We start from the raw sequence: 23,654 nt of genomic DNA on the forward strand, positions 1-23,654 counted from the left end.
CCACCAAACAATGACACTACATTGTTTCTTCTATCTCACCTTCATCTGGAGGCTCAGTGTCATGCAGTGGGTACTTTCAACAAGGGACAGAATGAGATCCCCACACGGAGTAGCACATAAAAAAGCCATTGCACAAAGTTATGTCCTTGTTTATGAGCCCTCATACATATACTGGATCCCTTATCCAGGTTTCTGGAACACTTCAGTTTCTGAGTGCCTAAAATGGTAAAGAGGAACTAAACACCCTCACACAAACTAATGCAAAATTGCAATTATTTTTTTCTTCTTCTATTTTTCATGACATTAGCAATTTTTCACTAACATCATGAATTTGCAACAGGAGCTCCCCTTTTGTAGGATTAAGTGACTGAGGCAGGAATGTCTCCTAATGGAGAAGAGCACTTTGAACAACTTTACATTACTTTGTTGTATTTTACCTCCCCTTTATCCCAATCACAACATTCCCTAATAAAGTCCCACAATAAAAAAAAGTCAGCAGCCAAAAGCATTACAATTTTATTGGGGGGTAATTCCCCTTAAAAAGGAATTATAGTTTGGTAGCATCATAATTGTACGTTACTCTTTACTGTATATGTACAGTTTAGTGATGTGCAGGCTGGTCTGAAACCTGCGGGTCGGGCGGGTTCAGACCAGCTCCTGCACAAAATCTTTGGGTCCGAAGTTATAGACTTGCACCTGCCCCTTTTGTGACATCACTGTGGGGTGGGTCTGACGGGTAAATAAATAGAGGGGGAATGGCGGGCTGGACCAGATAAAGGGATTTTGTACTCACCATAAAACCCTTTTCTAGTAGGCCCGAACTGTCAGTGCAGAGGTTTTCATCACCTCTGGAGGCAGGACAGAAGAATTGATGTCTCTTAGACCCTCCTACTGGTTATATGTGCCAACTCCACCTCTAATACTCAGTTTGTTTGAAAAGCTTAGTTGGTGGAGACAGAAAAGGTAGAAATAAGACCAAGAGACAAAAGGCAGAAAGTATAGCGATAAAGAGTCACCTTGAGGGAGAGCCACTTAAGGTCATATGTTGTGAGAGGTTGGAATGATTGATGTTGAAGCGCATCTAGTACTAAAGGTAAGTCCCCGGTTGGTAGTGGTTCCCTTAGTGGTGGTCTGATTCTGGCCACCCCTTTGAAAAATTGTCCTGAGTCTTTAGAGTGCGTAAACCTAACCCCTTGTGAAAACCATCGGTGAGAAATTCAATGTACAGTTGTTTAGAAATGGTTTGCCAGGGGATATTGTTTTGGTCACAACAGGTGATAAAAGTTCTCCACACCTTTTGATAGAGCTTTGCCGTCGATGCTGTATGTGCCCCCAGTAGAATGTCTACTGCTGATTTGGAGAAACCTTGTTGGGTCCACCATGCCGTCTCAATAGCCAAGCCGTTAAACGAAGTAGGGGTAAATTTGGGTGCTTGAGAGGGCCCTCTGAGAGCAAGTCTGGTCAGCTGGGTAATCGCTACGGTCTTGCTATGGACAAATGAATTAGCTCTGTGTACCAAACCCTGTTTGGCCAGTCTGGTGCTATCAGAATCACAGTGGTATCACTCAGTTTGATCTTTCTGATCACACTGGGTACGGTGGAAATGCGTAGACTAGACTGGATTTCCAAGGAGTGACCAGCGTGTCTACAAATGCTGCTCACGGATCTCTGGTCCCGGCGCAATACTTGGGAACCTTGTGGTTGTGTCTGGAGGCTAACATGTCTATCTGTGGAATGCCCTATTTGTGTGTTAGTTGGGTGAACATTGTCGTTTAATGACCATTTCCTTTGGTCGACTGTCATTCTGCTGAGGTAGTCTGCTTCTCAGTTTTGAACCCCTCGGATGAAAACTGCAGAGACGTTGGGTACTGACTGTTCACCCAGGTGAGAATCCGTGACACCTCCTGAAATGTGTAGACTAGTCTGAAGTTCCAAGGAGTGACCAGCGCATCTACAAATGCTGCTCCCAGATCTCTGGTCCTGGTGCAGTACATGGGAACCTTTTTGGGTATGGACTGTTCACCCAGGTGAGAATCCGTGACACCTCCTGCATGGCCATCTTGCTGCATGTTCTGCCCTGCTTGTTGATATAAGCTACAGCAGTAGCATTGTCGGATTGAATCCTTATTGGTTGGGCTGTAGTATGGTTGACCAACCTTCTAGGGCTAGAACTATCGCCCAAAGCTCCAAGACATTGATGGGTAAGGAGGCTTCCTCTGGTGTCCATATTAACTGTAGTGTGTGTTGTTTGTACACTGCTCCCCAGCCCCAGAGACTGGCGTCTATGGTTACTATCTCCCAAGAGGGAGTTGCCCAGCTCCGACCCCACTGTAGATAGGTTGTTACTGTCCACCAGGCTAGAGTCTCTCTGGTGGTCGGGTATACAGGTATTTGTTGCTGTAGGTCCCTGTGATTTTTGTTCCAATACTTTAGAAAGTTGTGTTGGAGAGGTCTGATGTGGAACCTGGAGAATGGTAGTGCTTCGAGTGCAGACACCATGAAACCTAGTAGGCGGAGGCAGTCCTCTGCTGGAACTATACTCTTGGCGAGGAACAACTGAGTGGAAATGATCACTGCCTTGATATTGTCTGGTGGGAGATACACCTTCTGATTGAGTGAATCCAACTGAAGATCTAAAAACAGTATGGTATGACGTGCTGGCTTAGGACATGTAGACACGTCGATGTGTCCTTCCTTGCTTGTGTGGCAGAAGATGTCATGATCAAAAGGTTGTCTAGGTAAGCTATTATGTGAATCCCTAGTGACCTGAGGTAAGCCACAATTGGTGAGAGGACCTTGATAAAGACACATGGAGCAGTACAAAGCCCAAAGGGCAATGCTGTAAACTGATAGTGTGCATTTGCGATGGCAAAGTGCAGGAAGCGTCGAGACTCTGGGTAGATGGGAATGTGTAGGTAGGCATCTTGGAGATCTATTGATGTCATGAAGATCCCTGGTTCCAAGGCTGTGATTACCGTTCAGACAGATTCCATTTTGAATTTTTGATTTGCGACTGATGGATTTCATGGTTTCAGATTTAGTACCGGCCTGAAGCTTCCGTCTTTCTTCCACGCAAGAAAGAGGTTGGAATAAAAACTCTTGAATTTTTGTGACTCTATTACTGTCTGTATTACGCCAGTGTGTAGAAGTGAGAGAATTGCATGTTGAAGAAGTTGTTCCCTGTGTGGTGCAGTGGATGATGGGAGAAATCTCCTGTGCGGTAGGTGGGGGGTGAAGGGAATCCGGTATCCCTGTTGAATTATGCTTAGTACCCAAGAGTCTGATACATGTGTCTGCCACTCACCCAGGTATCTTTGTAGTCTGCCCCCTACCTGCTGTGGCCCCTGCCGTTGCCTGAAGTCAGGCGGAGCTGGGTTTGGGATTGTTCAGTTTCTTAGTTGTGCGACCTGGTTGGTGACAGGAAGGTCTGGTAAGTTTGTTGCCCTAATCTGACAATGCGGTTCTAAAATTGGAACGAAAGGGCCGAAAGGGTCTACTCTGAGACGTCCAGTTTCTCCAAGTTTGGCCTCTGGTAGGTGTCTCAAATATCTGACATTTTCCAGTAGGCAAGAAGGTGCTTTTGCCCCCTGTGACCTCAGCAATGATTTGTTTGAGGTTCCAGGCCGAACAAAGAGTCTCCCGTGAATTTTGGAGACAGTAATCTCAATTTGGAAGCTATGTCACTTGACCAGTGTCATAGCCATAGTGCATGACGAGCCACAACTATGTTTGCTGTTGTTTTGGCCGCCAACTTGACTACTTCCATAGCTGCATCAGCTAAAAAGCCCAGTGTTGTGGTTAACCTGTCAACCTCTGATTGTAGTTGTTGTTGGGAAGCAGGTGGGTGCCATGCTAGTTCCTCTGCCCAGTGTCTAGCTGTGCATGCTCTTTTAAGTGTAAATTCCATGCGTCGATCGAGTGGATCGCTAAACGTGGCTTCCTCCGCGGGTAATGTGGTTCATCTGGATAGACAGGCAACAGCAGAATACATTTCTTTTGGTGGTCTTCAGGTATCGGATATGTTTTGAAAAACCTCTGAATTAGTGCAATGCGTCTTTCAGGTTGGGCCCACTCAGTTTCAGTTGTTTGAGTGATAGGATTAAAGATTGGAAAAGTCAGTTTAGTTTTCTTCTGCACACCCAGTAGCTTGTCAGCTTTGGAAAGCGTAACCGTCTCGTCCTTAATTTATAGAGTTTGTAGCATTTCTCTGAGTAATCTCTTGGAAATGTCAGGGTTTGCAGCAGTTGGCTTATCGTCATCGGAATCAGAACTAGTGGTTGATTGAGCATGTTCAGAAAATTCTGATTCTAGGACAGGTAGACTGTCCTCCTCTGAGCCTAGTCCCTCCTCTGATTCTGAGGATTCAGGGAGCTGAGTTCTATGCCTTTCTTTACTGTAGGTAAATGGAGTCTTAACCATGTTCATTATCCACTGTAAAAATTGTGGGGGTGCTGTTGGAATGTTCTGTGTCTGATTTGGTTCCCAAGGCATACTTGGTGATACATCTGTCCTAGTCTGTGATGTACTATGGCTAACCGCGGTGTATTTCCTCAGAGGGTGGACCTGATTGGGCTGTGGGGAGAGCACTGGTGGTTCCTGTGCCTTCTCTGCACTGGCCTTGCAGTCTGAACAATAGGTTTTTTCAGACTTTCTTAGGGAATGCTTGCATGTTTTGCACATGGGTTGTCTGTCAGGCCTCTTTGGTTTAGTCTGTGTCTTTTTGGCAGACAGTAATTCGTCTCTCAGCTCCTTGAGAGAATGAGTGTTCTCCATATTATCAATAATTGATTTTAAAAGTACCACTTACGGTTTGTAGAGCGTGCCTTTGTGGCCCCTGAGCACATTTTCCTTGTTTAGTATAATGGTTGTCTCCGCGATAACCGAGTTATCGTGTGTAAAGGGATAATTATTCGCCCTAAAAGAATGTGCGCAGAGTCTTCTTTGTGAATTCTTTTGTAGCACTGCTATTCTATGGTACCAGTGCTTGTCGTGACGTCATCACGTCCTATGCGTGCTGAGTAAAGGCACGAAAGAGGTCTCAGTGCACTACCCTGATGTGGGCTGTTGCCTAGCAACCTGCGCGTTTTTGGCCATCCATTAGTGCCCCACAATGGATACTGTGGTAGTTACCCTTGATGAAGCGTATCTAGCAGTGATTACCGTGCTGCACCGCTCCCAAGCCCTTGCCTAATACAATTTTTGTAGTTGCTGCCTGCATGCAACAGTCCTCTTCACTGTGCAAGGAACAATTTTAGCGGATTTCGCATTACTGTGCTCTCTCTGGCACTCTTAATTAGTTATTTTGGTGCTAATTTGCTCTGCGTGTCTATAATCCGTGATCGCCCGGGCTTGTTAACACTGAGTTTTCAATGTAGCCCCTGGGGTGACTCTGGGTTGACAGCTCTGCGTATCTCTGCCCTGTCCTTCACCTCCAAGGCAGGACAAAAGAACTGAGTATTGGAGGTGGAGTCGGCACATAAAACCAGTAGGAGGGACCAAGAGACATCAATACTTCTGTCCTTCTTCTGTGATGAAGACAAAACCCCCAACGTCTCCACTGATAGTTTGGGCCTACAAGGTTGCGTGGGGACAGGTTAGGGATGGGTGCGGGTCGAGAATAGAACAACACTAGTACAGTTACTATCCTAAGCTGGTTTCTCTCCTGTGTGTAACTGGTAATGTGCAGTAAGCACATAACGACGTGCAAAACATTTCCCACATTCAGTACAAGTGAATGGTTTCTCTCCTGTGTGAATTCTGAGATGTGTGTTAAGCCCTGAGCGACGGGTGAAACATTTCCCACATTCAGAACAGGAAAATGGTTTTGCTCCTATGTGAAATTTTTTATGTACTCTTAGGCCTCCATGACTTCTGAAACATTTCCCACATTCAGTACAAGTGAATGGTTTCTCTCCTGTGTGAATTCTGATATGTGCAGTAAGGCCTGAGCGGCGGGTAAAACATTTCCCACATTCAGAGCAGGAAAATGGTTTCCCTGCTCTGTGATATTTTTGATGGGTTCTAAGGCCTGACCGATCTGTAAAAGAGTTTCCACATTCAGAACAAGTAAATGGTTTCTTTCCTGTGCGACTTCTTTTATGTGCAGTTAGATCAGAATGACCCACAAAAAGTTTCTCACACCCAGAACGGACAAATGGTTTTGCTCCAGTGTGAGTTTTCTGGTGCTTGAGGAAACCGGCCTTAGTACTAAAGTGTTTATGGCAGTTATACATGTTCATGATGGGAATAGGTGTATCTGTTCCCTGTATCTGTTCTGTGGGGCAATCTCTACAGCCATCTGAATGATTTCCCCCTTCACATGAAGCTGTTTCCTCTTTAATTCCATTTGATACATAATTAGCTGACAAGTTGTTATTCAGGCTGTATCCCATGATAGGAGTAGGTGTATCTGTTCCCTGTATCTGTTCTGTAAGTGGATTAATGCTGCAAACTGATTGGTTTCCCTCTTCCCACAAAGCAGATTCCTCTTTAATCCCATTGGCTGGTGGGGGCTGTTCCACTGGAGAAATTTCAGGGTTTATGGAATTTCCCTTGTCACAAAAATCGGCTCCTTCAGCCCCAATCTTGTTTGGCTCATTATAATAACATAATGTTCCTCCCAGATCAGCTGTAATTTCTCTCTTATCTTCATATTCACAGTCTGGCAAAGACACAAGCAGGAGAAATCATTATCACATTTTATACATATATGTAGGGATTTATTGTGTCAGGAGATGCAGGAATAGAAGAAGCAAAAGCACCGAAACTGTCACAACAACAGGGTGTGATACAGTATAAAAAGTCAGATATAAAACCATAATATGCCCCCCCCCCTCAGTCATGAGGTTTTCCAACGACACTGCAATTCTTCATGCAGATGTCGGGGGGAATCCCCCCATGATTTCAGGAGGGTCTGGATCAACGGGGCCCAGCAGGTTTTTTCCCTGTGTTCTGCTGGCCCACTCCTGCCCTAAAGGATGATACTATGGGGGTTATTTATCAAAGGTCGAATTTTAGAGCTATATGAGCTTTTTTTAGACCTCGAATTAACAAATTTAAGAAAAAACTTAAATAAGCAAGTTCAGGTTTAACAACAAGTGTTTTTGGCAACAAAAAAAACTTGAATCGCTCGAATCGCTGCAAAATCCAGGAAAAAACTGGAATATCATGAAGGCTATTGACATCTTCAAATGGTTCATAGAACCTCTGCCATTGACTCCTACATGGCCTCAACTGGTTTTATATGGTGTATTTTTGGATTCCAGCTGCCTCCAGGGTCAGGGTATAATAAATCTTGAAAAAATGAAAATATCATTTCATTGAAGAAAGTGTTTAATGTAAGAAGTCCCTCTTATACTTTGTAGTATCATCCCAAGTGACTTGAATGTCCTGGGTGATCCAAGCATTGATAGACTGAACTTTGTGGTCATTATGGAAATATTTTATGACTTGGGATGAAGGAGAGATTATATATATGATGTGTGATTTGATTAGAATGATATGGAGGTTGTATAAACAGTGCCAAACACAGTGACTAAGGGATGAATGCAAAGTAAGAGAGGAGACTCACACAGTCGCAAAGCATTGAACTTTGTGTTAGGGCAGTAAGTGCATTGTGGGAAAAATAAATAAAAGTATTACATTCTGTGCCCTGCACCCATTACTCACCCAATGGGCGGAGCTTCTGGGGCTCCTCCTTTATCCCTTCCTCATAAATGTCCTTGTTTCCTTTAATATAGTCCCACTCGTCCAAGGAAAAATAGATGGAAACATGATGAGTCCTTATGGCAACCTGTCACACACAATGTTCCAGTCATCCCCCAGCCAGAGAAAGGGATTATCATCCACTGTTACTAAACAATAAGGGGCCGCTGTACCCACCTCTCCAGTCAGCAGCTGGATGATGTTGGACATGAGTTCCAGGATCTTCTTGTCATTCTTGTTATTTTCCTTCTGTATGACGGAGCCAGGGGCATGCAGGGCCCCCCCATCATCTGACTTCTTCCTAGGGATGTAGTGCTAAATATTGAAAGGAAGAGAGAATGGTGTTTGAGCTGCAGAGAGACCCCCTTTGTACAGACAGTCTCTTGTCAGTGTGCCAGTCACAGTGCCCCTCACCTCTCCAGTCAGCAGATAGATCATCTCCAGTGTCAGATTCACCATTCTCTCCTTCTTCCCCCGCTCCTCCTCCTCCTCATTTTTATCCTTCTTCTTCTTCTTCCCCTTCATCCCTGTGTCACTCGCTTCCTCCATTCCCATTGGCTCCTTGTGGGAGCGCTGCCTGTATTTAAAAAGACATTTATGAATCACCAGATTGATGACAATAGATATACAGACTTACAATCCCAAAGAAAGTGGAGCAGCCAAATGAGACATTCTCTGCTCCCTAGGAGTGCCATTATGTTGGCATTTGTGCTGCCAAATGTCTATTCTTTACATTTATATTTCATGAGCCCACACCTGTGAAACTGATCAGAATATTAAGAGGAACTTGAGAGTAGATCAGACTGGCACTAACCTCTGGGATTTGATGGATGTAGAGGAGAACAAGTGATTGTGCTGAGGACTCCAGGGATCCATCTCTACACTGCCGCCATATTCAGGACATTGGGATGACTTATCTGCTGTACTAACTGGCGGCCTATCAGCAATGGCAATAGAGTTCAACCTCCCGCTCATAGACTGCAGGTGTAGGATTTGTACTTGAGGGTCTGTACTTGTATAATTGTCCCTCTGATATAAATATGGCTCTGTGCCAACCTTCTTATGCTTCACTCCAAAACATCGGTCAAACGTGGTGCCATGGTCCCTCACCTCGACACCTTCCAGTCTTCTCTTCAAGTTGCACAAGCGTTTGGATGGCAGGGGACGAACGGAAGAGAAAATACTGGGCACAGCGGTTTTGGAGAGGAACATTTTGCAATTCATATTCACGTAACATTCCTGAGTAAAATGATCCGAGCAGATTCGATAGGGGTTAGTCTTGGCATTTAATATCTGCAGAGCAAAGGTATCGATGTCCTGAAACAACTGCGGGATGGCCTGAAGCCACAGCTTGATTCTCTCCAGCTTAGAGGGGAACGAGTGCATCCTGACCCCCCGTATCGACGCAATGTTACTATAGTTACTGCACATCTGGACAATACAGCGCGGCATTGTGACTACCTGCAACAACATAACATGTCCTGGGATTTAAAGGAAGGCTCCACCTATTAAAACTAGATCTCTATGATTTCTATATATATACACATCTACTCCCTGTACCTCTGGGGATAATGTTGCTCTCCAACTGCCCCAAAATACTCCCTTCACCTCTCTCACTATTGTTTCCACATGACAATATATTTCCTGTATCTCTGGTGACACATTACTCACCCAATGCCACTATATACTCACTATAACTCTGTACATTATAATTCTCCCTGTATGTCTGTACATTATATTGATACCGATATTGCTCGTTCCAATTTACTCCTGCACCCCTGGTAATAATATAGCCACTCCCTGCACCCCTGGGAATAACATACCTCCCAAATGTCCCATTTTGAGCAGCACAGTCCTGCTTTTGACAGCTCAACCCGCTGTCATGGATTTGTACGGATTAGTTTCTCTTTGATCTGCTGCACTGGACAGCCAGAAACAGATACAAAGGACCTAACTTAACTGGGTCTTGGCAGACAGCCCAGAATAGATACTTAACATACTTTGTAACAGTTTGATAAGATAAGAACGAAGACTCACAGCTTAAAGGGCAATTCACCTTCATTGGCAAAACAGTCATAACACATAGAAACCACAGAAATGTGTTCAAACTTTCATAACCTGCCAAATTATGTAAAATGAACATGATACTTTGGGGGTGTGGCCACAAAAATGGGCATGGTCAAAAAAATTTAGCAGGGCTACGCACGCCAAATCTTTTTCTGCCTCTTTCTGTTTCCTAAATGTTGGGAGGTATGGGAATAATATAGCCACTTGAAAAGCAAGAAAACACCGGCACAGCATGGGTTGCTTCTAGCAGGAAGACCCCTTGCTCATTTATTGCGGATGCAACGTTTCGGGGCGCAACCCCTTTGCCACTCCCTGCACCCCTGGGAATAATATAGCCACTCCCTGCACACCTGGGAATAATATAGCCACTCCCTGCAACCCTGGGAATAATATAGCCACTCCCTGCAACCCTGGGAATAATATAGCCACTCCCTGCACCCCTGGGAATAATATAGCCACTCCCTGCAACCCTGCGAATAATATAGCCACTCCCTGCAACCCTGCGAATAATATAGCCACTCCCTGCATCCCTGGGAATAATATAGCCACTCCCTGCATCCCTGGGAATAATATAGCCACTCCCTGCAACCCTGCGAATAATATAGCCACTCCCTGCATCCCTGGGAATAATATAGCCACTCCCTGCAACCCTGCGAATAATATAGCCACTCCCTGCACCCTGGGAATAATATAGCCACTCCCTGCAACCCTGGGAATAATATAGCCACTCCCTGCAACCCTGGGAATAATATAGCCACTCCCTGCACCCCTGGGAATAATATAGCCACTCCCTGCATCCCTGGGAATAATATAGCCACTCCCTGCAACCCTGCGAATAATATAGCCACTCCCTGCACCCCTGAGAATAATATAGCCACTCCCTGCATCCCTGGGAATGATATAGCCACTCCCTGCATCCCTGGGAATAATATAGCCACTCCCTGCATCCCTGGGAATAATATAGCCACTCCCTGCAACCCTGGGAATAATATAGCCACTCCCTGCACCTCTGGGAATAATATAGCCACTCCCTGCATCCCTGGGAATAATATAGCCACTCCCTGCATCCCTGGGAATAATATAGCCACTCCCTGCAACCCTGCGAATAATATAGCCACTCCCTGCAACCCTGCGAATAATATAGCCACTCCCTGCACCCTGGGAATAATATAGCCACTCCCTGCAACCCTGGGAATAATATAGCCACTCCCTGCAACTCTGGGAATAATATAGCAACTCCCTGCAACCCTGGGAATAATATTGCCACTCCCTGCAAACCTGGGAATTATATAGCCACTCCCTGTATCTTTGGAGACACGCCCCTCCCCACGGTCCCACTATAACTGTGCTGTTTGCAGCCAATCTGAGAAGAAACTCCTCCAGACCTCACACATTGCAGCATCACTGGCTGCGTCACATTTTCCGTCAGCGACAAGATATAATTTCTCACAGTTTCGTTGGCCATTCGTACCCGGCCGCCTTACCTCACTAAACAAATCTATTATATTGCGGGCCAATCTTTTTCCTGCGCTGACAACTTCCGCTGATATCACGGAATTTCCGGTTGCAGAGCCGCTGCGATATTTCTAGGGAGCAGCATGTGAGCGAGTACTGCAAATTAGCCGCTAGGGGGAGGACTTTGTGAGAGTCTCGTGTAATCAATCCGTCCTGCGTGTCTGCAGTAACGCCCTCATGGTGGCCCCGCCCCCAATAGTACCCACAGTTCTCACGCCCATTTTTGGCCACACCCCCTGCCTAAATACCAAGTCTGCTCTGTGCAGATTATAGAGAGTCTGAACTCGTGTCTGTATCATGTATGTGTATTACAGTTCTGCTAATGTGACTCTCTGTTCTCCCAAAAGACCTGATTATCTGACTTACAATTGTGTCTTTGCTTATATTAAAGGAGACATATAAGATAAATGAAAAAACCCTAATTTTGTAGGCAAATATAAGTAATATATGGTGTTGCTTTTACATGGGGCTAAAAATTAATATTATCTTTAAAAATAGCCCCTTTATTGGAGCTCCCTATAGATGTTCTCTGGTCCCTGTCTGTGTTTCAAATGAGGGGTGGGCGTGTCCCTGCCAGAAGCACAGTAGGAGGGGGACAGCCAATCACAGCCCTGCAGTCACACAGTTCTTCACAAATTTTCATAATCAGGACTAGAGCAATGGGGATTGGCGCACAGTATATTTAAGAAACTATTTTATCTCCTGTGCATCCCCAGTGTTTCTGAACCAATGTGAGCATGTTTGGGCATCATGCCGCCCCCTAAAATCCTGCGGCCCTAGGCCCGGGCATTGGTGCCACAAATCTGGGCCTGGACAGGGATATTCAGCTCCACAACATCAGGTGGTAGAGACACTGAGATCAGCCCTGGGGTCCTGTGTAGTGGAGAGCTGGGTATCAGGCTGATTTAACTAAAACACACCAGTTAATTACAGTCTTCTGACACAAATAAGGAAATGTACGTGTGGGCTCAGCCTAGTGCGGCATGAGTAGTGTGCAAAACACTTATACAATGACAAAACTGTTTCCCTTCAATGTGGTTCCAAGGTGCAGAATATTCCAGTATTCATAGCTACTGATGGCTGAATTTGTCTCCTTTTACTTCGCTGAAAAATATGCAAATATTCCGCAAAATTGCAGAAAAATTTGCGAAACACATTGAAGTCAGCAGGTGCCAAAATTATTTTGTTTTGTTATATGCGCGCCTATTTTGGCCAAATCCATTAAAGTCAATGGGCGAATAATTTGACGCTCGACAATGTTTATGTGCACGACTATTCTGACGCACAATCAAATCTTTTCAATGCAGCAGATTTTTGCCAGATGTTTACAGCAGTAAATTTGTGCCTGGCAAATTCATTTGCCCATCGCAATTCATAGCAAGCCAATGGTTTCTACTCAGTGTGATGTCACTGATAACATGGAATACGGGGCGGTTCCAGTGTCCCTGCAATTGGAATGGAAGAGGGATTTTCATTCTCATACGGGATGCCATTTTTAGTACTCAGATATGTGCATTTATTCTAAGCCTCTGCTGAGGTGCACATGATTCTATAGTATAAGCAGTGAAGAAAGGCAGCTTGTAAACAGTACAGGGAGTGTAGACTAGGCCTGGTCAATAGACTCCAGTATTGTTTATATAACGGACATGCCAGTAGAGATCACTCATAGAGATGCTGTAAATGGGGTTGTTACTTTTCATCCTGTTATACAAGCCTTTGAGCTGGTGGTGGGGTCACTTGAGTGCCAGAACAATGGCGTTGTGCCATGGTAAAATGGACATCCATGGAATTCAAGAGAGCAGAGGAGAGCTGGTTCTTATAAGGGGAATCAGGCAACAGAGAAGTTGAGGGAAGGGAGGAATTCATAGGCAAATTTACCAGTAAGTAATATGGCCCTAGCTGGTGATTTATTGGCTAGACCTGAAAAATACCATCTGGGTGGCAACTCTAGGCACAGAAGGTTGAAAAGTGTAAATCTGCTGAAAGTAGGGAGAGAGCTAGACTAGGCACTAATAACAACACTCATTTAAAGGGCAGTATAACTCCTTCAGCCTTAGTGCAACAAATAAGGCATGTGAAAAGTCACATTCAATATCCTGCTTTGTACGAGCACAAATTAAACCAAATCAGCAGCCCAGTAAGATTCTGCATCATCGTGGGAATATTTGTCTGGAGATAATGAGAGAGAATGAAACACTACAATACAAACAAAGCATTATTATTAATATGCAATTGTATCCATTCCCCTCTTTATTGATGCAAATAGAACAGTAATTACAGGCAATAACTGCGTAGCACTGCCTTCATGTGAAGCAAAATCTCATACTGACGGCAGACTCTGTATAAAGTGTTTGATATATAAAAATAAAAAAATGTTTTTAAAAATGCCCTATAGGATGAGCTTGAGACAATTTTTCCTGTGTGGTGTTACTCTCCTGCTCCTACTGTATGGCACTGCTCCCTGCCCACTTCTCATAGACATAAGCAGAGAACTTCCCTAAACGCTTTACTTCACTCTGTGGCTGAAACTGCCCAATAAGTGATATTAAGTGATGCCCAGAGAGAGACACCAACCCAATGTGACTGACATACACATATCTATACATAGATAGATGGATAGATACACAGATAGATAGATAGATAGATAGATAGATAGATAGATAGATAGATAGATAGATAGATAGATAGATAGATAGATAGGACAGTGCTAAGTCTAGTAGGGCTACTGATAATTAGCTAAACACAACCAAACACCTCACTGAATTATATTTTCAGGGCATGTGCATTTTTCCTATGGCTACTATACAAGCCTGTAGCCCCAGAACTTGCTCCTTGCCCAATGTCTTAACCCTTGTGTTGGACGTGCAACTCAGTCTCTGTCCCTAGTTGAGTCACTATACAACTGTGTGTGATAACAGAGAAGCACATAGTGCATTAGTAAGCCTTTCACCACTGGGGTCCCAGGTCCAATTTCAGAATGCTATTTTCAAGGAGTTTGTGGGTTCTCTCTGCATCTGGGGTACTCTAGTTGCCTCCCACACCCCAAATCATACAGGCAGGTTAATGGGCTACTGTACCACCAGAACCTTCTTCCCATCCATGCTGTAAGTACACAGTGCTATAGGAGTAACCACCTCCTACTCTTTCCTCCCATCAAGTTTGTGCACCTTATCACCCTCTCTTTATTTCACCCTAAAATCGCAGTTTGTCTCTTCTAGGATCTGAGATCTTCCACATGAGACAAAACTTGTACTGTCTGTACTTTTTTCCTGTGCAATACATGAAATGTCCGGCAAGTAACTGAAATAGTCTTCAACATTCGCTCCAGATGAAAAGTCTTCTTTGCCAGATGCCGCCTCAGATGTTTGTTGAGGTTCGAGCTCTGTGTGAAACATTGGCCACACTCAAAACAAGAGAATGGTTTCTCCCCGGTGTGAATTCTGTAATGCACGTTGCAGTGAGAGCGACTTGTGAAGCATTTCCCGCATACAGAACATGAGAATGGTTTCTCCCCTGTGTGACTCCTTGGACGACTGGGAGAAGCACTTTCCGCACTTTGAACACATATAGGGTTTCTCTGCTTTGCGAATCCTCAAGTGGACGTTAAGCTCGGAACATTGTTTGAAACCTTTTCTGCATTCAGAACAGGCAAATGGTTTCTCCCCCGTGTGGGTTCTGTGATGCAGGTTAAGGAGGGATCTCCGCGAGAAGCATTTCCCACATTCCTCGCAAGCAAATGGTTTGTCTCCTGTGTGAATTTTAAAGTGCCGCCTCAGATGTGGGCGACGAGTAAAACATTTCCCACATTCGGGGCAAGAAAACGATTTCTCTCCCATGTAACTCCTCTCATGTGCTTTCAGGTTGGAGTGACACGTAAAAGACCTGTTGCATTCGACACATGAATATCGTTTCTCCCCCGTGTGGGTTCTTTGATGTCTATCAAGGTTGCTCTTCCTGCTAAATCTCTTGTGGCATTTAGTGCAGTTATACATCAGCTGCATGCCGTGTCTCATCAGAAGAGATGAATGTGCGGATTTATTAGCAGGATTCTTACCATATTTAATGTGTTTCATTTCTGGCAGATTGTTGTGTAACCTGTTACCCACGATCGCAGATAGACCTGCCCCCCATATCTGCTCTGTGAGTGGATCTATGATACAGTCTGTACGGCTTCCTCCACCCCACAAACCTGGGACATCTTCAAAACTAAATGGTCTATATTTTGTGGATGGGTTGTTATTTAGGGTGCACCTTGGAGTAGGATTGTCTGTATTATATATCTGTTCTATCATTGGATTGATTCTGCCATTGGAATGGATTCCCCGTTCCCATGATGCTCGTTCTTCTTTAATGTTTTTTGATAGGAGTTTATCTGCCAGGTGGTTATTCAGGCTGCACCCCATTGCAGAATTGAATGTATCTGTTCTGTAAGGGGATTAATGCTGCAATCTGATTGGTTTCCTCCTACACGTGAAGTCACTTCCCCTTTAATATCATTTGCTGGTGTGGGATGCACAGATGGAGATATTACAGATTTTGTGGCTGAAGAAGAAAATGTTTGTGCAGATGGAAATCTCTCAGTCTTGCTTGTCGCATTATTATAACATAATGTTCCTCCCAGATCAACTGTAACATCTCTCTTATCTTCATATTCACAGTCTGGCAAAGATACAATTACAATCATTTGGATGAATGATCAACAACAGATCTACCCACTTAAAATACAACAAAAGCCCCTGACATTTGTGTATTTTGTGAGTGCTAATGTGCTGGGCTGCACTACAGAGTCTCAGGGACAACAATGATAGTAGAACCCCCAATCTCTCCTTTTCTCAGTTACAATGTGATATTCCCACTTTCTTCATTTTAAGGCACTGTGTACAAATATTGTTTAAATGGAAAGTGTCTGTATCTTAAATAATCCACTCCATTAAGAAATTATATTTAATGCACCAACCACCATTACTCACCCAGTGGGTGGAGCTGCTGTGGCTTCCCTTTTCATCCCTTTTGGTTGCTGTCACTTCTCTAATGGATAAGATCAGTACAGACATGTAATGTATTGTGTGATGCACATGACCGCCATTAGAAATCACCGCCCACCCCAGATCCCGCCCACTCCACACAACAGTAAAAAGACCACACGTTATAAAAAGCTATTGGTGGTCAGGGCCCCCTTATAAGGTTTAAAAAAAAAAACTGTGGTGCCAGGGCCACCCTACAAATTAAAAAAATAATTGGTGACCAGGGCCCCCCTATAAGATAAAAAAAACATTGGCACCAGGGCCCCCCTTACAAGTTAAAAAAAATTGGGGCCCCAAAGAATATTTTTCAAAAAAACATTGGTGGCAGAGGCCTATAGAATATTAAAATAATACATTGGTGGCCAGGGGATTAAAAAAAAAAAAAACACCAATTGGTGTTCAGTAGAATTGAACTCATGGCTTCGGGACTTCAACTTTGCCTCCTTTCATGACTTTGGGTCTTTTCATCGCTTCAGGACTTCAATTTCGCCTGTTTTCGTGACTTCGGGTCTTTTCGCCGCTTCGAGACTTCGGCTGTTTTCGTGACTTAATGTCTTTTCGTCGCTTCAGGACTTCAATTTTGGCTGTTTTCTTGACTTCAGGTCTTTTCGCCGCTTCAGCTATTCGGCACTTCCGGATTGAGGCTGTTCGGGACTTTGGAAATGGCCGCAAGCAGCACTGCCGGGCCCCCCTTCAGCCCCAGACCACTCGTACCCCCTGTACCCCTCTGATGGCGGCCCTGGTGCTGCAGAATGATAGACATCTTGGCTCCAGGAGTTCAATATAGAAAAGTAGAACAAGACATTTTGGTACAGTCAGTAATGAAGCGGTAAGTGGAATTAGTTAATTGATGAACTGTGTGACTGCTGTTTGGCTGACACTGTAGGATGGTGATAATCCACTGATTCCTGCGCAGAACCAATTTGTTAAACCCGAACACGACCTGCACCCAGACCCACAACCTGCATACTTACCCGCTTGGACCCACTACCCGACCTGCAAGTACTTTATCCACAACCCGATCCGAGACCCACTGACCATCAAGAAACAGGAAGTGCTGTCATTGTAAACCGGACGTGACGTCGTTAGAAATAGGCGTGATCAGAAAAAAAGAAGTAAAACAGGAAGTGCTGTCATTGTAAACCTGAAGTGGCATCATTAGATGTCAGGAGTTAAACTCGCTATTGAGAAGAGCCGCGAATCCGACCCACAAACCTAGAGAACCGCCGGCCGCGTCTATACCCGCTCCAGAAACTACTACCTGCAACCCACAGGGTACCTGACCCGCTGCAGGACTCTTCCACTGATTCCAGTTACAAGGCAAGGATGGTACCGGCGAAGTTTTTAGGGAACTGCAGTGTCACCAAGAGGAGCTGTTTGGGGCCCATGTGGTGCCTGTGCTTCGCACTAATACAAAACATGACTGTTACAGTGAGGTACAAGTTCCACACACAGTGATATGTTACTTATGTACAGCAGTGCCGGGATATTGCATACCTCCCTACTGTCCCGTTTTTAGAGGGACAGTCCCTCTTTTGACAGCTCAACCTGCAGTCCCTCATTTGTACTGGAAAGTCACGTTTTTCTCTGCACTGAACAGCCAGAAAAAGAAAGAAAGTTTCTAACTTTTGCTTTTGGCAGAGAGCCCAGAACAGCCACAGCTGAAGATAAGATACTTTTGTAACAATTTTGAGATACGGAAATATGTAATTGTAACAATATCAGATAACAGGTCCCTTGGGAGATGTTAGACTCAAAGCTTAAAGGGCAATTCACCTTCATTAGCAAAACTGTAATAGTAGAAAAAAACACAGAAATATATGTTCAAACTTTCATAACCTGCCAAATTTTGTAAAAGGAATGCTAATTATGGGGCGTGGCCACAAAATGGGTGTGGTTTAAAATCATTTGTCACAAAAAAATTTGTCCCTCTTTTTGTTTTTAAAATGTTGGAAGGTATGATATTGTACCTTGTACTCACTACAGGATAATGACACAGGCCACACTCTGTGACACTCCCTGGCCTAATGATACACACACACACACAATGGCTCCACAAGAAACAACAGCACCCACTGTGCCCTGCCAACCAAGCCTGATAGTGTCAGCACAACCTCTGCCCCTCACGGACCTGCTCCTGCTTCCCAGCTCTGTGGGGAGAATTGCTGTACTGCCTAAAGATGTGTAGGAGGGGCGGGAGCCTCAATCATTGGCTAGGAGTTGAGGGGGAGTGACACACGACTTTATTGGATAAAAGGGAGGAGGTGGGACACTCATCTATTGGCTGAGAGAAGGATAGAAACTAACAGTGTGTCCTGTCAACCAACCCTTATAGTGTCAGTCTGGTTTCTGTTTCCTACTTCCCAACCCTTGGGAAAGGGAGCGACAGAAACTGTGTGCGCTGCCAACCAAACCTGATAGTGTCAGTTCAGCTTCTATCACTTACGGACCTGGACCTGCTCCTGCTTCCCAGGTCTTTGTCTGAAGCTGTGCGTGATGGGGCGGGACACCCTCACTCATTGGCTAAGAGGACATTAGACGGGATACAGACAGCCAGTAAGAACCCAGTGCTCCCCTGCCAACCAAACGGAAGTCTCTATCACGTACTGATCTGCTCCTGCTTCCCACTCTAATTGTCTATAGAGGAGCAGGAGGGGGCGGAACACCCTCACTCATTGGCTGAACGAAGAGCGGGGTTGAACGTAAACTCACCCGCTGAGCACGCAGGCGCGGAACGCAAAGATATAGTTTCCCTGGTTGGCTGAATGGACCTGGGGGCGGGTTGAGGAATGGTGGGAGTTAGGGACCGTGGATAAGTTTACAATCAGATTTGTGAGAGAAGCCGTCACCCTCCCTGTTAACCAATTAGTGACCGCGAGGCAGAAAAACAAAAGGCAAATGATTGGGTTAATGGGCGGAGGGACCGATGGTAAATTCAGTGACGGGTTTGTATAAATATAAAGTGTAAAGCCCTTTGACAAACAGTAGCGCATCAGACTCCCCACCTGTGTCCTGCAATAGAAATGTCAGTGTCCTGCCTTGTTCTTCTAATTAGTGTCCTCTGGGACCCACACTCACTGACTCCTATATATTTATCTTTATTCCCTATTAATAACATTGGGATCACTGACCTTCCTATATATTTATCTTTATTCCCTATTAATAACATTGGGATCACTGACCTTCCTATATATTTATCTTTATTCCCTATTAATAACATTGGGATCACTGACCTTCCTATATATTTATCTTTATTCCCTATTAATAACATTGGGATCACTGACCTTCCTATATATTTATCTTTATTCCCTATTAATAACATTGGGATCACTGACCTTCCTATATATTTATCTTTATTCCCTATTAATAACATTGGGATCACTGGCCTTCCTATATATTTATCTTTATTCCCTATTAATAACATTGGGATCACTGGCCTTCCTATATATTTATCTTTATTCCCTATTAATAACATTGGGATCACTGACCTTCCTATATATTTATCTTTATTCCCTATTAATAACATTGGGATCACTGACCTTCCTATATATTTATCTTTATTCCCTATTAATAACATTGGGATCACTGACCTTCCTATATATTTATCTTTATTCCCTATTAATAACATTGGGATCACTGGCCTTCCTATATATTTATCTTTATTCCCTATTAATAACATTGGGATCACTGGCCTTCCTATATATTTATCTTTATTCCCTATTAATAACATTGGGATCACTGGCCTTCCTATATATTTATCTTTATTCCCTATTAATAACATTGGGATCACTGACCTTCCTATATATTTATCTTTATTCCCTATTAATAACATTGGGATCACTGGCCTTCCTATATATTTATCTTTATTCCCTATTAATAACATTGGGATCACTGACCTTCCTATATATTTATCTTTATTCCCTATTAATAACATTGGGATCACTGGCCTTCCTATATATTTATCTTTATTCCCTATTAATAACATTGGGATCACTGGCCTTCCTAAATATTTATCTTTATTCCCTATTAATAACATTGGGATCACTGACCTTCCTATATATTTATCTTTATTCCCTATTAATAACATTGGGATCACTGGCCTTCCTATATATTTATCTTTATTCCCTATTAATAACATTGGGATCACTGACCTTCCTATATATTTCTCTTTATTCCCTATTAATAACATTGGGATCATACCACTGACATAAGTACTACTATAGTTTATATAAACAAGCTGCTGTGTAGCCATGGGGGCAGCCATTCAAGCACAGGATACACAGTAGATAACAGATAAGTACTACTATAGTTTATATAAACAAGCTGCTGTGTAGCCATGGGGGCAGCCATTCAAGCACAGGATACACAGTAGATAACAGATAAGTACTACTATAGTTTATATAAACAAGCTGCTGTGTGGCCATGGGGGCAGCCATTCAAGCACAGGATACACAGTAGATAACAGATAAGTACTACTATAGTTTATATAAACAAGCTGCTGTGTGGCCATGGGGGCAGCCATTCAAGCACAGGATACACAGTAGATAACAGATAAGTACTACTATAGTTTATATAAACAAGCTGCTGTGTGGCCATGGGGGCAGCCATTCAAGCACAGGATACACAGTAGATAACAGATAAGTACTACTATAGTTTATATAAACAAGCTGCTGTGTAGCCATGGGGGCAGCCATTCAAGCACAGGATACACAGTAGATAACAGATAAGTACTACTATAGTTTATATAAACAAGCTGCTGTGTAGTCATGGGGGCAGCCATTCAAGCACAGGATACACAGTAGATAACAGATAAGTACTACTATAGTTTATATAAACAAGCTGCTGTGTAGCCATGGGGGCAGCCATTCAAGCACAGGATACACAGTAGATAACAGATAAGTACTACTATAGTTTATATAAACAAGCTGCTGTGTAGCCATGGGGGCAGCCATTCAAGCACAGGATACACAGTAGATAACAGATAAGTACTACTATAGTTTATATAAACAAGCTGCTGTGTAGCCATGGGGGCAGCCATTCAAGCACAGGATACACAGTAGATAACAGATAAGTACTACTATAGTTTATATAAACAAGCTGCTGTGTGGCCATGGGGGCAGCCATTCAAAGCTGAAATAGGAGAAAATGCACAGGATACACAGCAGATAACAGATAAGCTCTGTAGTATTGAATGGGATTCTTCAGAACTTATCCAGGGCCACACTGTGGCGCTAACCGTATAAATCCCTAACCTACACTAAGTGGAAGAATTGCAGGGTTTGGATAAGTTTAGTGCCTCCACCCAGGGCTAAAACCAGATATTGGTGGATATATAACTCCCTGGGAAGTGCAGTAGCAGTGATAGCTGTACACAATGTAACAAACAATAATAATAACAATAGGTAGAAACAGTATATTGCAATAAAAACAGAGAAATAACAAGAACACAACAGATGTTAGGTAATATAATAATGATCACCCCCTTGTATGTAAATGTCCACTGTCCCTTTAAGATGTTGCAACACCAGATTGACACACCCCGGGGTGTGTAAAGTGAAGGTCTCACCAACTCCAGTGATAATGAAAGAGAAATAAATCCTGTGAGGCAGAGCAGATACAGGGGAGCAGTCTGGCAGCTTTAATCCACACTGAGCTTGGGATGCTGGTGTAGGGGAAGGCTTCCTGAATTCCTGAGGAGATCCACGGAGGCTGATGGGAAATCCACAGTCCAGATCCAGTGTACACGCTGGCTACTCACTACAGGGCTGAAGTCCTATCTATCCTACAGGGATTACTTCCCCAGCAATAGCTCAGTTGCACTAGTTCCAGTCACTAGGATGGCTGACTGGAAAGGGTTAACGATATGGGTAAATATTCTATAGGTGAAATCCCTGGCTTCCTACTCAGATAAATCAGCAGGAACACTCGCAGCAGAGAGGAGAAATCTCAGGCTGCTCTCAGTAGTTCTGTGCAGAGACCAGGCTTTCTTCTTCTCTTCTTCCTGGTTAACTGTAGCCTCACTTTCATTTTGGCTCCAAACTTCATTCAGAGAGGTCAGAAGGAAATCCTTCTTGCTGATTGGCCAGGCTGTGGCTGAAAACTGTCTATTCAAAATGAATCAGTTAATAGTGCTGCTCCAGCAGAATTCTGCACTGAAATCCATTTCTCAAAAGAGCAAACAGATTTTTTTATATTCAATTTTGAAATCTGACATGGGGTAGACATATTGTCAATTTCCCAGCTGCCCCAAGTCATGTGACTTGTGCTCTGATAAACTTAAATCACTCTTTACTGCAAGTTGGAGTGATATCACCCCCCCCCCAGCAGCCAAACAAAAGAACAATGGGAAGGTAACCAGATAGCAGCTCCCTAACACAAGATAACAGCTGCCTGGTAGATCTAAGAACAACACTCAATAGTAAAAACCCATGTCTCACTGAGACACATTCAGTTACATTGAGAAGGAAAAACAGCAGCCTGCCAGAAAGCATTTCTCTCCTAAAGTGCAGGCACAAGTCACATGACATGGGGCAGCTGGGAAATTGACAAAATGTCTAGCCCCGTGTCAGATTTCAAAATCGTATATAAAAAAATCTGTTTGCTTTTTTGAGAAATGGATTTCAGTGCAGAATTCTGCTGGAGTAGCACTATTAACTGATGTGTTTTGAAAAAAATACATGTTTTCCGATGACAGGATCCCTTTAAAGTCCCCGGATTATGCTTTTAGGGAAAGGGCAAATAACCCTTCCCTACAAGTACAAATGATATTTTCATTACTTTAAAGCACTTTCATTTTTTGGTGTTACTATTCCTTTAATGGTTAGGATGAGATTGGCTAAAAGGAGCCAAAAAGCCCTTCGTGTGCAAAACATGCAGCATAAGGCCTTCTGAAAACAAGGTATTTACTTGCCCTGTGTCCAGGCCCAGACTATGATTCAAAACAGGCCCTGGTATTTCAGGTACACAGCAGCCCAAACAGCCCCCACCAGCCCAATATATAGAGACTGTCTATGGCAACTTACAGCAGCCCCTCTGGCATTTGCCAGAACCCACAGATTGCCAGTCCGGGCCTGCCTGTGCCACACACACAGCACTGCCTTCATACCAAAAATGAGAGTTTTAATTCTCACATAAGGCATCATGGGCAGAGACATGTAAATCACTCCTTTATGTCCCTTTGGCCAACTCTGCATCCAGAACTGCTGGTTTATATCACAGATACAGCCTAATAGCTCAGAGACATATATCCAAACGTAATGCCTTATGTGAGAGTTAAACTCTCGTTTTTGGTATGAAGGCAGTGCTATGTATATGCCACGAGGCAAGTAAATACAGGTAGGTCTA

The 23,654-nt window shown here is 43.8% G+C and overlaps 2 protein-coding genes across 2 annotated transcripts; both read right to left on the bottom strand.

The window, feature by feature from the left end:
* Positions 1-500: 500 nt before the first annotated feature.
* LOC108703774 (gastrula zinc finger protein XlCGF53.1-like) lies at positions 501-11,250 on the bottom strand. Its single transcript, XM_018240082.2, has 6 exons — positions 11,157-11,250; positions 8,519-9,165; positions 8,119-8,281; positions 7,882-8,019; positions 7,669-7,792; positions 501-6,661 (listed from the first exon to the last, which is right to left on the bottom strand). The coding sequence occupies exons 1-6, from the start codon at positions 11,163-11,165 to the stop codon at positions 5,646-5,648; spliced, it is 2,097 nt and encodes a 698-aa protein (XP_018095571.2). The 5' UTR covers positions 11,166-11,250; the 3' UTR covers positions 501-5,645.
* A 2,263-nt stretch (positions 11,251-13,513) lies between these two features.
* On the bottom strand, positions 13,514-19,275 carry LOC108703779 (oocyte zinc finger protein XlCOF6.1-like). Its single transcript, XM_041576599.1, is given in 3 exon segments — positions 13,514-14,813; positions 14,815-15,945; positions 18,281-19,275. Coding segments are annotated over 2 exon segments (1,188 nt in total). The 5' UTR covers positions 15,690-15,945; positions 18,281-19,275; the 3' UTR covers positions 13,514-14,500.
* Between the last annotated feature and the right edge of the window lie 4,379 nt (positions 19,276-23,654).

Source organism: Xenopus laevis, chromosome 9_10L (genome assembly GCF_017654675.1).
Source record: "Xenopus laevis strain J_2021 chromosome 9_10L, Xenopus_laevis_v10.1, whole genome shotgun sequence".
NCBI lineage: Eukaryota > Metazoa > Chordata > Amphibia > Anura > Pipidae > Xenopus > Xenopus laevis.

Coding starts and splice junctions, on each gene's coding strand:
- LOC108703774 (XM_018240082.2), bottom strand. Junction 8,020..8,118: donor TCTATCTGCTGACTGGAGAG/GTGAGGGGCACT, acceptor TTCAATATTTAG/CACTACATCCCTAGGAAGAA. Junction 7,793..7,881: donor TCCAGCTGCTGACTGGAGAG/GTGGGTACAGCG, acceptor TGTGTGTGACAG/GTTGCCATAAGGACTCATCA.